At 35.3% G+C, this 14361-nt stretch overlaps 1 protein-coding gene across 3 annotated transcripts in view; it reads left to right on the forward strand.

The window, feature by feature from the left end:
• Positions 1–14361, forward strand: part of LOC127970980 (glutamate receptor 3) — a 125070-nt gene that overhangs the window by 95151 nt on the left and 15558 nt on the right. For all 3 annotated transcript variants that reach the window (XR_008156725.1, XM_052573705.1, XM_052573704.1), the window contains exons 10-12: positions 178–384; positions 5889–6262; positions 8412–8610. Coding sequence is in view for 2 of the 3 variants with exons in the window: in XM_052573705.1 (XP_052429665.1) it covers positions 178–384; positions 5889–6262; positions 8412–8610 (780 nt within the window). In the remaining variant the exon portion in view is untranslated. The remainder of the gene's footprint in view (positions 1–177; positions 385–5888; positions 6263–8411; positions 8611–14361) is intronic.

A 14361-nucleotide genomic window follows, 5' to 3' on the forward strand; every position in this document is an offset into this window, starting at 1 on the left:
AGTTTGGTGGATTATGTGTGTGAGAGAATGGGTGGGTGTGAATGCACAGTCATGATATCCCAGCATGCCTGCATGTCTGTGACTGATAAACTGTCGGTGGGCTCTGGTGCCTGTGACACCGGACAATGAAAGCAATGAGCAAAGATGGTAATAAATGAGCATGTGTTTGATTAACAGGAAGCACCATATGTGATGTTCAAGAAAAACCACATGCATCTGGAAGGCAATGACAAGTATGAAGGCTACTGTGTCGATTTAGCTTCTGAGATTGCCAAACATGTTGGGATTAAGTACAGACTGTCCATAGTCATGGACGGAAAATATGGCGCCCGTGACCCTGAAACCAAGACTTGGAATGGGATGGTGGGTGAACTAGTCTATGGGGTGAGTATTGGATTCGTTTCAAACTCTTCCAGAGAAACTCTAACCTTTCCTTCTGCAGTAGTCTGTTTTATTCATGAACCTTGCATAAACTATATAAAGAGAAATTGCTGTCAAATGAGGGTTTGGAAGACGTGAATTGCCTTTATGTCTTTTGTTCATGGGAAAGAGCGTGGGGAAATTGACTGGAAATGTCTGGGTGTCGTTCAACTATAACTGCAGCCAGACAGTGCTGGTGGCAAGACTGTGTTTTAAACATGCTCCTTCCCAGCATGCACTGCTTTAATTCATCACTATGCTGTTGGATCTCAAAGGCACTTTTCACAGTGCGCCCAGGCAACCCGCCATTTTTGCATTTGTCAAAGCGCTCCCCTGCTATAAATGGAGGAAAACCCAGTGAAATCACTTCCAATTCCCTGAGCCGACATTCAAGAAGAAGGACCATATACAAAATGCATGAGGGTTAGGCTACCTCATCTGTTCAATTTCCTTACCATCAGCCAGATAGATTGGCTGATTTTGATGTGCTAACGTTGGGAATGATACTCAGATTATTCTCAAAATTGGGGGTGGGGGTGGAATAATGCATGTGGAGATAAAAAGAGGAAGAAAAAAACTCACCATCATTGAACCATTGAAAATAATAGTGGTCAGACAGTAAGGACAAACATGAGCCACGTTTGACCTTCTGATAAATACATATATTTTTTATTTTGATTGTTTAAAATAAGTCGTTACAACAATTTAAGTCGCCTTGTTTATAGTCATAGTTAGTTATAGTTATATTTAGTTAAATGCTGTTCTTCATTATATAGCATGTTTTTATTACTAATTTTGAGTTGAAATTTAACACTCAGCCTATCTGAGATCCTCAGTAATTCTGGCAAAGATTTCTCTCAATGGAAAAAGATTGAATCTGATAGTTATAGTACAGACCAAAAGTTTGGAAACATTACTATTTTTAATGTTTTTGAAAGAAGTTTCTTCTGCTCATCATTTATTTGATCAAAAATACTGAAAAACAGTAATATTGTGAAATATTATCACAGCTTAAAATAATAGTTTTCTATTTGAATATACTTTTAAAAAATAATTTATTCCTGTGATGCAAAGCTGAATTTTCAGCATCATTCCTCCAGCCTTCAGTGTCACATGTAACATCAGTCGATCACATGATCATTTAGAAATCATTCTAATATTCTGATTTATTATGAGTGTTGGAAACAGTTCTGCTGTCTAATATACTTGATCAATAAAAGGTTAAAAAGAACTGCATTTATTCAAAATAAAATACAAATTATAATAATATATATTTTAATAACACTTTTTATCAATTTAACACATCCTTGCTGAATAAAAGTATTGATTTTATTTAAAAATAAGAAAGAAAAAAATTACTGACCCCAAATGACTGACCAGTAGAGTATATTGTTATTACTAAATATTTATATTTTAAAAACATAGCTTTTTTTTCTTTACTTTGTATTCATCAAAGTATCCTAAAAAAGTATCACATGTTCAGAAAAAATATTAAGCGTCAGAACTGTTTCCAACTTTGATAATGAATCATCATATTAAAATGATTTCTAAAGGATCATGTGATAATGATCCTAAAAATTCAGCTTTGCATCACAGAAATAAATGATCATTTAAAAGTATACATTTAAAAACAATTATTTTAAATTGTAATAATATATTACAATATTTCATTTTTTTCTGTATTTTTGATCAAATAAATGCAGGCTTGATGAGCAGAAGAAACTTCTTTCAAAAACATTGAAAATAGTAATGTTTCCAAACTTTTGGTCTGTACTGTATATAAAAAATATATTATTATTATTATTTTTTACAAATGCACTCTTGAATAGCACCAATGTAGCATTTTCTTAATACCATATTCAAAAGTACATCTTGACTTTAAATTATGAGTAGCTTGTATCTTAGGAAGCTAAACTTTCAGAATAACACTGATTGATACTGTAATCATGTAATACTATTATAATCATATTATCCACCTATGTCATCTGTTGAAGTTTACAGACAGTAGTGACAGCTCTGTCTAAACAATGAGTGAGTTTCTCTGCTTTTATAACGCTAAGGTTTTCATAGATTAGTTTTTTCGCTACTAGCCAGAAGCAGATAAAAACATAAATGTGATTCCTCTGGAATTGTCTAAATGACATCTAAGTGGCAATGTTATTTAATCTCACTTTTTTTTTCCTTTCACAGTTTATCAACCACATTTCTTATCAATTGGATTTTACCTGAGCGCATTTGTGCAGTACGTAGATAATTTCAGAGCTTAAAAAGATCACATGCAAGTATTTATCCAGCACGCAGGAGACGCTGAGAGTTTTGAGGCGTATTTCTTCCTGGCTGATAAATCACTTCTGGTAGACTCTTAATTAGCTATTTATATGCAAATGATTATATGATTTATTGAGACAGTACACCGAAGTTCCATTCACTACAACCACGAGATAAAAGGATATTTATATTTGTACAGGCTTTTATAACCAGCGTTCACCTGCAGAGTTGCCATGACCTTACACTTCCTGATTGCATAACTAATGTCCTCCTGGCTGAGGACACATGTGAGATAAAATCTTTCACTGCCTCTTTACTATACACTCATGCTAGAGTGCCTCTGAGGATTATGGGAAGTGGGAAGCAGCTGTGCCTCATATCTGCAGCTCCCACAGCAACACTATGTGAAGCATGAGAAGGGAAGCATTTAAAAAACATTTTCCAACAAAGTCTCCTGCTCGTTGCGATTACACTCTGTTTGTCGGCTGATGCAGCGGCGTAGGGGTCACAGGAATTAGCAAGACTCCTGCAATCTAGTCAAGCGAACGCTCAGCTGTCACTTCTGTGCTACACAGCCAAAAAGCCTTTTCTGTTACGCCTCGCATGTGCTTCTCTGAGGCAGAGAAAGTTCTGCCTCTGTGAATGTCCTCTTTCTAGCTTCCTTCCCCACACCGAGCAGTGTTAATTTTGACAGCAAATTCGGATTTAGTCTTAGTCTTAGTCTTTTGAATAACACACCATTTAGTTTTAGTCACATTTTAGTCATCTGAAATGTTTTAGTCTTAGTCTAGTTTTAGTCGACTAAATATCATAAGAGTTTTAGTCTTAGTCTAGTCTTTAGTCTTTTAGTCTTAGTCTAGTTTTTTTTTTAGTATAACAAAGTCAACTTAGTTGACTTGACTAAATGTTTCCATCAGTCTGTTATGGAATTTTATTTATAAAATAAACATAAGGCCTGCTCTCAATGAAAAATATACATGCTCTCTGAAAAAGATATGCATTCGTCCTGAATGATATGCAATGCATATGACATTCTTTCAAGATGAAGTACAGTATTATTGAAATAGACAACCACCTATATTATATTTGTATGTTCATTCTATTTCTTTATTTGTGCTATTTACACAAAGTTTACATTTTTTTAAAGTTTGTTTTTGTTCATTTAAAATAGCACTGCATAGTCTTCACTGTAAAATAAAATACACAATCAAACCAAAATGTATTCAGACACCTTCAACGTTTCTTACAATATCACAGTTTATTTGCTGTAGTTTAGAAATTGGTAATAAAATATGACAATAACTCAGGGTTAAACTGTGTCAGAACAACAAATTCATCTTGATAATGTCTGACGCAATGGTTAATTTGGTTCAGTCTGTGGTGTGAAAAGGTTGCATTAGCAATTAAAGAAAGAAACACTTAAGCAAAACATGCTCAGGTCCCTAATAATGTTTTTTTTTTTTTTTTAGTCACTAGTAAAACAATATAATCTATTCTATCTGATTTTTGGATTGACTTTGGATAAATTCTTGTTAAAACTACAAAGTAATTCAATCAAGAGCAGTGAGTGATTTACTTTCATTTTCATACAGTAAAGACACTGACAGCAGAGCTAGTAAATTAGGCGCGGTCACTTTAAGAGACAAATGCATCCATTATAAAGATAGGCATCCGATTTCTTTCCAACTCTTTACTTTCACTGAAGACATAACTACAGACTTTTTCGAACACACTTTCCAAGACGGCTATTTCGACATATTTAGTATGTATTTGTTGTCGGTGCAAGAAGACTTTGAGACGCGTCTCTGCTTGCTCCCTGAACAGCAGAACACAGCGCTGCTGAATTGAGCTCTTTCACTTTTCGCTCTTTTTCTTATGTTTATTTAAAATGCGATTTGTATTTGTTCATTCAGGTGCAGGAGGACGCAAACGTCCTGAAGGAGAGCTCGATTCAGTGTGTGTTGAATGCTCGGAGCATGTTATAAAACGTATTCTTAAAATACACATTTCTGTTTTAATAAATGCTCATATTAAAACATAGCATTACACATAAGTAGGTACAAAAATAATCAGTGATACATTTACGACCCCATAAAAATTTGGGTCGCAAAGGCATTTCAAAAGGTTGCAGTGTAGTTCCCTGTGTAAACAACTAAACTGTTATAAAAACGTCCTCGAAACTGTGCGAATTTCTGCAAACTCATCTTTGTTCTCTTTTCTGTGTAACTGCTGCTTTGTTTAGCTGTTGCGCTTGCATTTGCCGCGGCTTTTTAAAATGGCTCGTCAGCTTCTGCATAGATCAACCTACCCTCAAAGATTCACTCTGATTGGATCTCTTCTCCATTCGTCCCTCCCATATATTTTCGTCTCATTTTTATTCGTTGACTAAAGTGTCAGTTATATTTCGTCACGTTTTTCGTCATCATATCTGACTTTTTATTTAGTTTTTATTTAGTTTTCGTCCGTGAAAAAGGTTAGTTGACGAATATTTTTCGTCATAGTCTTCGTCAACGAAATTAACACTGACACCGAGGCCTGAGAAAACACTAAATGACCCTCTTTGAGCTCTAGATGTAATTCTCTGTGACGAATTGATCTGATTGATTCGTCCAAATGGGAATGGAAAGTTCCAGGTTCAAAATGCTTCATGGAAAACATCTGATTACCTACAAAAAATAATTTAGAGTCGAAATCATTTGTACAAATTTGTATTTAAAGTCCAATGCATGGAAGGTAGACTAGTGCCATCTGATTGGAGATAAAAAAAAAAGAAAATATTACAATGTTACTAGGGCACTATTAGCCCTATTTATACAGAGAGTATTTTCAGGCATAGTTACTTTTTTCATGCATTTACTATGGTAGTCATTTCTGACTGCAAGACCATTAGTCCTTTTCAATTATGTCAATTTTTTGTATTATTATTATGATTATTATTATTTTGTTCATATAGCAAGCTTTACAAAAACAATGTTTCAAACCATCCTGATTCATGATTTCAGGTGTAATAAAGTTCAATGTTCAAAAAATGTTACCTAAAAGACGCTGAGAGCTTAAAGTAAACGTGCATCTAAACGTGCCAAAACTTCTTTGTGATGAACAAATGCCTTGCTAACATCTGTCAGTCATTTAGCAGTGCATGTTTATTGTACTGGTGCTTGTTCAGCACTAACACGTTTGGTTCATGTCCCTGTTTCCAGAGAGCAGATATAGCCGTCGCACCATTAACAATCACGCTAGTGCGAGAGGAAGTCATTGACTTTTCCAAGCCCTTCATGAGTTTGGGCATCTCCATTATGATCAAGAAACCTCAGAAGTCCAAGCCGGGTGTGTTCTCCTTCCTGGACCCTCTGGCATATGAGATCTGGATGTGTATCGTTTTCGCCTACATCGGCGTCAGCGTGGTGCTGTTCCTCGTGAGCCGCTTCAGTCCCTACGAGTGGCACCTGGATGAGACTGATGAAGCCAAAGACCCCCAGACCCCTCCAGACCCGCCTAATGACTTTGGGATTTTTAACAGCCTGTGGTTCTCTCTAGGGGCCTTCATGCAGCAGGGCTGTGATATCTCACCAAGGTTGGTGCCTCGTCGCTGGGTCACTTTATGGCCATAAAGAGTCCATATGTGGGTTTGCATGCATACAGTAGATGACAATTTATCACTGGTTTAGATACACTGTGTTCCTTAGAGCAGATACCTGTATAACTGGAAACCATTTCAGATTTTCAATATGGCCTCAGATCAGAGTATAATCTATGAATTTCTTGTCCATCAATAAAAATAAAAAATAAAAACACTGTAAAAATTTGGGGGAAAAAAGGGGGGAATTCATTAGTCATTCATTTTACATTTTTTAAATGTAACGTTACAGTCAAGCAGTGCTGGGTCGTAATGAAATTGATTACATGTAATCTGTATTATATAATCAGGATCCAAAAATTAAGTACTTATTTAGATTATATTGCAATTTAAAACAATTGTAATCAGACTACAGTAAAATATATATTCATATTAACATATTATTCACATGGTCACATGACACAGATAAATAGGTATAATATTCTATGATTTTTATTAAGTGATTTGTTTTGATTGTTGAAATTTTTTTTTTAAAATATTATTTTAATTGTAATATTATTTTTATCTCAGTATGGTTAGATTATCATATTTCAATCAATTTGATAAAATGGTTAGGTTAAAATAAATCTAAAAGTAATCAAAAAGTAGTCCAATTATATTACCTGCAATCTGTAATGTAATGGATTACGTTACTAACTACAGTTTTTGTAAGTAAATCTCCCCAGCGCTGCTGACAAGCACATTAAATACATCACAGCTCTAGTCTGGATGGTAATGCCAGTTTTTCACGTAAGAAAGATAATGCCGACACAGCTCTAGTTTTAATTTGCTCTTTTGTAAAGGATTAGCTGATCAACATATTCTCATTTCACTCTCTTTATGTATTTCTCATTTACCTGATTCAGTTATTGTTTGAGAAGTCCTGCTGCAGCACTTCCTGGGCATCTGTGATGGAGATGTAGGATTGTTCACATTGTTCCTCCATTTAACAGCTGGAAGTTGATTAATAATGACTTCATTGTGCAGCTCGCTGTCATAGATCATTTTTGCAATATTAATCTCTCATATTCCCCTGTGCTGGCTGACAATTGTGCATTAAAAAAAAAATAACACAAATAATACAATAAAATGAAAGGATTAAATGTTCATTTATCATAACATATATCAATTTATCATATATCCATAAATACTTTGGTAACTTTTTACTTAAAGTCTTTGTTTAGAATGTATTATGCATAATTGTAATGCATTATATATTTTAATAAAAGGAAAATTAAAATGCATGACATTATTTGAATGTTTGTTTGTCATGTGTTTTAATGCATTGATCTTTCTAAAGGTGTGACAGTGAAGTAGTATAATATATTACAATTGTGGTTACAGTTATTAATGACATCACACAGTGATTATGAGGTTTACTACAAGGCATAATTAATGCATTAAAACTAGCTTTTATAATGCATTATATATAAAGGCTTTAAGTAAAGTGTTACCAGTAATGTTCATCAGTTTATCATATAGCAATCTAGTCTGAGGCCATATTGAAAATGACTGAACAATTTAAACCCACATATGGAAAAATTATAAATAGCATTTGGCCTGGTACACTGTGGATTGGATATATTTCAAATGGGTCCATGTTATTAAAAACCCATGTTAATCTAAAATGTAATCATTATATTTCTTAAGTCCATAAGAGTTTCTACTTGTTATTTGCACTCTGTACATATATTTCACAAAGCCGCATGGTTGACAGAGCACGTAGTGTACAGAAGGGCAAACCGCCTTACATTCAGCCCAAGGCAAAAACACTTTAGAGGACAGAATACAATCATTGATCCCATATGTTATTTGATTATGCTAATATATTGTCTAGGCAACAGTCAATAAATGCGCAGCTGGAAAATAAGCTTTGAGCTAATGTGACTCAAACTTCTGCGAGATCAGAAATTAGACACTAACTCAATATATATGTGTGTGAATATTGCCGAAAATTGCTTGTCTATGTGGCTAAATGGAAGCTCAGGATGCAAGTCATGTGTTCAAGTGGGTAAACAAAAAAAAAAAAAGCAGTGCCTGATTATTTGATACAGCAGATTTAATGTTTTCAAGCCTGAATGGCAGTATTTGTGTATTTGTGCATCAGGTCCTTATCGGGCAGAATAGTGGGAGGCGTCTGGTGGTTCTTCACCCTCATCATAATCTCGTCCTACACGGCTAACCTGGCTGCTTTCCTCACCGTAGAGAGGATGGTCTCTCCCATAGAGAGCGCTGAAGATCTAGCCAAACAAACAGAGATCGCATACGGGACCTTGGACTCAGGATCAACCAAAGAGTTCTTTAGGGTGAGTCTCCTAGCGCTTGAGAGAGTAACATTTCTGCATTGATCTTCAGTTGAAATCAGCTGAAATCAAATGCATCAAGCTTCAATGGGTGTTCACGCTTTCAAGTCAGAATCGGTCCTTTAGTTAAACTTGTTGCGTTTTTCATTTTCAGTAATCACAAAGAACTCGGAGAAGAAAGGTTCACACGGCTGTTTGTAGTGCCTCGGTCTTTATCAAACATTTATTTCATTTAATTATTATTTATGCGTTTGTTTTGCAGTGGCCCTTAGTCCACTTAGTCCGCATTTAACATTTCTAAATGTCATAGCATTCGATGAAATAATTCAAATGACAACTATTCAAAGACACATAGCGTAAGTACAATTTACAAACAAAAGATTTATTTGTAGTGCGACTGAGGTGCCTCGTTATTCAGCGTTGACATGATTCTGGAGCTCACTGTGAAATCAGACTTCATTCACCCCCAAGGAAAGTGTTTAAATGTCCAAATCGCTCCCTATCCCCTACATAGTGCACCGTGTGCCATTTGCATTATAACATATAAGAAATATGCAAAGAAGTAACCAATTTCATCTGCAGCTGTAGTGTCTTTCACAGTGTATGGGGTAGGATGCTTCAGATTCTAGAGAGCATTTGATTGGACGTAAAATCTGATGTGCAGAATGAAATCATCAACATTGGTGGTAGATAGACTGTACATTATACATATAGCTTACAAATGTGAATTTTGTCATTGTTTTAGTGCACACTAGCTTACTTTAAGACTAACATTGATACTAATAACCTATATATATGTGTGTGTATATATATATATATAATGGGGACTTTATGTGCTGTGTGTGCTTTCTGTTGGAAAATATGATCCACAAGTTCAAGAGTTCAATTGAAGATTCATAAACAAGTTGAACATGTTGGTGTTGAACTTAAAGACCTTCTTCATTGCCGAGAGATGGGGATAGATTTGCAGGCTTTGTTTTAGTTGATTGCGGGTCAGTATCTACTTCACCCAACACTCATTTGGGTCTTGTTACTATTTTATGCTGTGAAAAACCACTTCAAACTAATCAGCGAGAGTGAACTAATTTCTACATATGAAAAAGTTCTACATAAAATATAATTGTTGACATAATGCCGGAGAAATGTAGTGTTTGTCAATGGCACTAAATGAATTACTACTAAAAAGCAATGCAGAAACAATCTAAAGTTTAAAGCTGCTGCAGGAAATGTGCTTCTTTCTCACTTTTGTTAGCATTGCTTTCTAACATTAACATGGTTGCACTTTATTTTACAGTACGTGTACTAACATGTACTTATAGTATATTTACAGTGTATTTATCTAAGAAAGTTCTGGTAATACAAGGTAGCTACATGGGGTACGGTTAGGTTTAGGGGTAGGTTCAGGGTTAGTACCTAGTTATTACATAGTTATTGTAATTACTGTAATAAGTACATAGTATGTACATGGGGAACAGGACTGTAAAATAAAGTGCTACCATTAACATTGTTCTGTTTTGGATGATTTTTTTATTCAAGTAAAGCTGTACAGTGTTTGCTATATAAATATAGGTGACTTGACTTGAAAGTGTCACAAAATGTGCAGAAATTTCACCAGAAGCATGTTTTTTAGTGAATCTGGGTTGTAAAATCATCTTCATAACTGTAAAATGCTTATTTGATTAACTGATGTTCATCCATGTTCCATTTTGCATGCTGGTGCTTTGATTTCTAAGTTTCTTTGCTAGAGTAGCTTGCAGTACTACTTTAGCCAACCACCTTCACCAGTTAAGCCTGGATCAGCATGGGAATTCATTACATCAGGGTACACTTGGAGCTTGTTGTTGGAGAACAAACAAAAAGAAACATTAGCTCTGCCAAGAGCTGCACTCGCTCCATTCCCACACCTGCTTGTTAGAGAAATGCCTTTCTTTTAGCTGAAACAGTCATTCGTGTCTGCGCTATACAGCCCTTTTTGATGAAGCAGTCATTAAGTCGATGGAGATGATTGCTGTAGGTGCTGTGAACAACCTCGAGTTAGTTAGCCTGAGCTGTCAGAGCGAAGGGAGGCAAAGTCTCTGTAGCCCAACCAAATCCCACATATGGCCATAGAGGTCGGCTCAAAAAAAATCTTAATTAGTTGCTTTACCTGGGTTTGCAAATTATGCGTAATGAAAAGCGGCCCAGAGGGTCAAATAGTGCACTTGAAAGATATTTAGAATAAAGCAAGCAATACATTACATGAGCACATCGAGGCGGACATCGCAATTAGGGCTGAAATGAGCTATCTGCATGTTTCTGTAATACTTAAAAAAGTGCTCGCTCTACACACACATCCGTTAGGAGGTATGTTTATTGCCCTGTCAGCTGCAGGTTTGCATGGCGGCATGCGTTTGATGTCATTAAAGGTTTGCAAGTCGACAAGCGAGGGGTTTGGGGATCTCAGATATTCCATATAATGAGTGTCCTAGTTACACTCTACAGCTTTCAGATTTCCAATGACATGTGTGAACTGCTATTAATTAAAAGCCTTGAGGTTTGACAGGGGGGAAAATCCTGATTAATGGAGATTCAAGCTCTATTTTAGATCTGTTTTCAGGAAACACATTCCAGTTTAATTAGAGCCATATGGCAGAAAACAGCTGGATGTTTCAAATCATCCACAACATGGAACAAGACATATGTCATCATCTTTGACACAAACCCCAAGTTTATTATTTCCTTCCCATATATGCATATATTTACTTAATTTATTTGCTTAGTTTACGTAACATTTAGAAATAAATATTAAAAGTTGTTAGTCTATAATGTATTTGTATAATGTGTTTGGCTTTGTACTCAGAGAACCAACTGCACATTGTGTCAGTATTTAGCAGTTCTCACTATTAACTAGTTTCTTATTAAAATGCATATTACTAGCATATTAACTGTTTATAAGTAATTCTGCAGCACATATTAATGCCTTACTCTGCATGATCATTTAATCCCACCTCATATCTAAACCAAACCACTAACATATTAATTTACCAAATTAGTTTGTTGAGGCAAAATAGTCAGTGAAAATTAGTCCTTAAAATGCTACCTTATAATAATAAGAATAATAATAAAATAAATGAAATTCTTCACCTGTGATAATATGTAAAATTTTGTATGTTTATGTAATATATAATGTTATCTGTCTTAGTACATTTGAATCAATGAAATGATTTGTTTGTTAGGGTTAGGTTTAGGGTTAGGGTTAGGTTAAACTTTTACAGGTTTATCTTATGGGAAAAAAGGACAGTCAGGTCAAATTTAACAGAGAACTGTCTACTTGAAAAGATGGAATATTGCATTTATTAAAAAGGAGATTTGCTGCATAAAATCTTTATATATATTTAAAACTATCACTGTTCCTCTGGCCCTGAGGAATCTGTAATGACTGCGAGAGTTGGCTCAGGTTATTCCTGCACTGAACAATCATGCTATTCTTCACTGACAGGTTTCAGAGCAAAGGAGAGTTTGTTAAAATCTCAAACAGCCCAGTGCCATTCGATCTGTCCTACTGACAATGGAGATGATTTGTCTGACATTGATATATATTTGTTCTCCTCTGAAACTCAAACAGTTTTATTGAAAGAGTGCAGGCGGTGTTATGTGAAGGTGGATAACAGGTAATCCTTGATCAATATCTCCTCAAGGTGCTCACATCTGTTTCTCAGGTAAAGAACAGCAGCTGATTCTCTCACTCGCTCCATTAAACACTGCAGGCGTTCATATGCACACAACTACAGCTTTAGTTGACTACAGTAGTTTTATACTTGTGAAATACAGCTGCAATACTGCTACTGTTCCACTCTGGTTTCATCTGTTGAACAAACTGTGTGAAAGAGATGATTCTTTGTCACATGCTATTAATTTAGGTATTTAGATCATTGATTTTCTAAGGACATACCGACAAAGAAGTATACTGCCGAGACATTTTTGGCTCCGTTGTATTACGGTTGAGACTTGGTAGCACTTTATGATACAGTTTATCAGTCGTAGTTGCTAATATATTAAAGTAGTTCAATTCCAGAATGAAAAATTCACCCTCATGTCATCCAAGATGTTCATGTCTTTCTTTTCTTCAGTGGAAAAGAAATCATCCCAAGATTGAAGTGGACTTCAATGGTGCTCAGCGGGTTGAAGGTATAAATTGAAGTTTCAGTGCAACTTCAAAGAGCTCTACACATTCCCAGCCAAGGAATAAGGCTCTTATGAAGAGAGATGAATGGTCATTATCTAAGGAAAATACAAATGTATATACTTTAACCACAGATGCTCAACATTAAACATTACGTAATTACGCATACGTGACTTTGACGGATGTATCGATCCAGTGTTTACAGAGCGAACTAGCAAAGAAAGTCTAACACTCTTTACAAAAAATAAAAGATAAAACAATTTTTTTCTCTACTGTACCGTTTTGAACCAAAATGCACAGATGAAGAACTAACCACTTGTTACCTTTCTAATGTGATAACGAAATACGTGAAGACATGTATGTTCATCGCAGAGCTAGTGCAAGACGAGCATTTGTGGAAAATCCTGGAATGATTTCCTCAAAAAACTTGGATTTCTTTTCAACTGAAGAAAGAAAGAGATAGGGTGAGTACATTTTTGGGAAATGTTTATTCTGGAAGTGAGCTGCTCCTTTAATAGACTATAAACAAAAAGTCAGACCTTTATTGATTATCTGTAATCAATGCATTATTGTTAAATTAGCTCACATGTAAAAAGTTATGTACATGCTTTCAGTTAAGTTACATAATTTACTGTATATCATTAGTAAAGGAGATGTACATCATTTTTAAGAATAACTAGTTACTAGTCACAAAGAGTATTATATTGCCATTAATTAAGTGCTTTAACCCTAGCTTTATTAAACATTAACTGTAGTAACAGAAAGTCTTTCTAAAATATTAACTAATACATTGTTCATACATAAATGATTTATGTTTTACATGCTGTCAGCAGCAAGCACAATCTCTGTAGCATTCCTTTAGGATGTGCAATATTGCATATAATGGTGTTTTGTCAACACCATCTCTGTTTCTGCATCTGCCTCTGCTTATATTTCTCATTTTCACCTCTGCCGCTTCATTTTAATCGGGCATGAGTTATTATCAGGTTGAGTCTGGTCAGAGCTGGCTTGCTCAGATTTGTTCGTGTGTTTGCCTGAGCTAGTGAGTTTAAAACCGCTCATTAAAAAATACAGCAGTCTGTAGCTTGACCTTTCCGTGTGGTCTGTCCGTTCCAGAGCGCGGTTAGTCATGCAATGTTTCCTTTCAAATGCTTTAAACTTTTATACATATTACAACAATTGAATGCTAAATGAATATTGAAAGTCTCACAGCACATACACTATTTCTAATCCAAACCTATATATCATGCATAACTCTTCAAGCTGAATCCAGCATGTTTCCCCAAAGCATGAAAACATTTTCACAGGACACTAAACCTTATACATTATACAGAACAGTATGCCTGGCTGGGAAATGAAAAGCAACCTTCAGGACCTCCGGGCAAAAACTCTAGGGAAGCACATATGTCTTACAGTTGTGAGTTATTGAATAAAATAACTCCAAGCAGATGTTTTTTGATAGATTGTTATCTAATGCAATGACATTCACACATACTTTTTGGAGTAAAGCTTGCCGGAGAGTAACAACTCGAGCAGTATAGGCTACTGCAGAAAAGCAACGGGCAGTGAGGAGAGATATGTTCTGTCTGGAG

Source organism: Carassius gibelio, chromosome B14, assembly GCF_023724105.1.
Source record: "Carassius gibelio isolate Cgi1373 ecotype wild population from Czech Republic chromosome B14, carGib1.2-hapl.c, whole genome shotgun sequence".
In the NCBI taxonomy this organism is placed as follows: Eukaryota; Metazoa; Chordata; class Actinopteri; order Cypriniformes; family Cyprinidae; genus Carassius; species Carassius gibelio.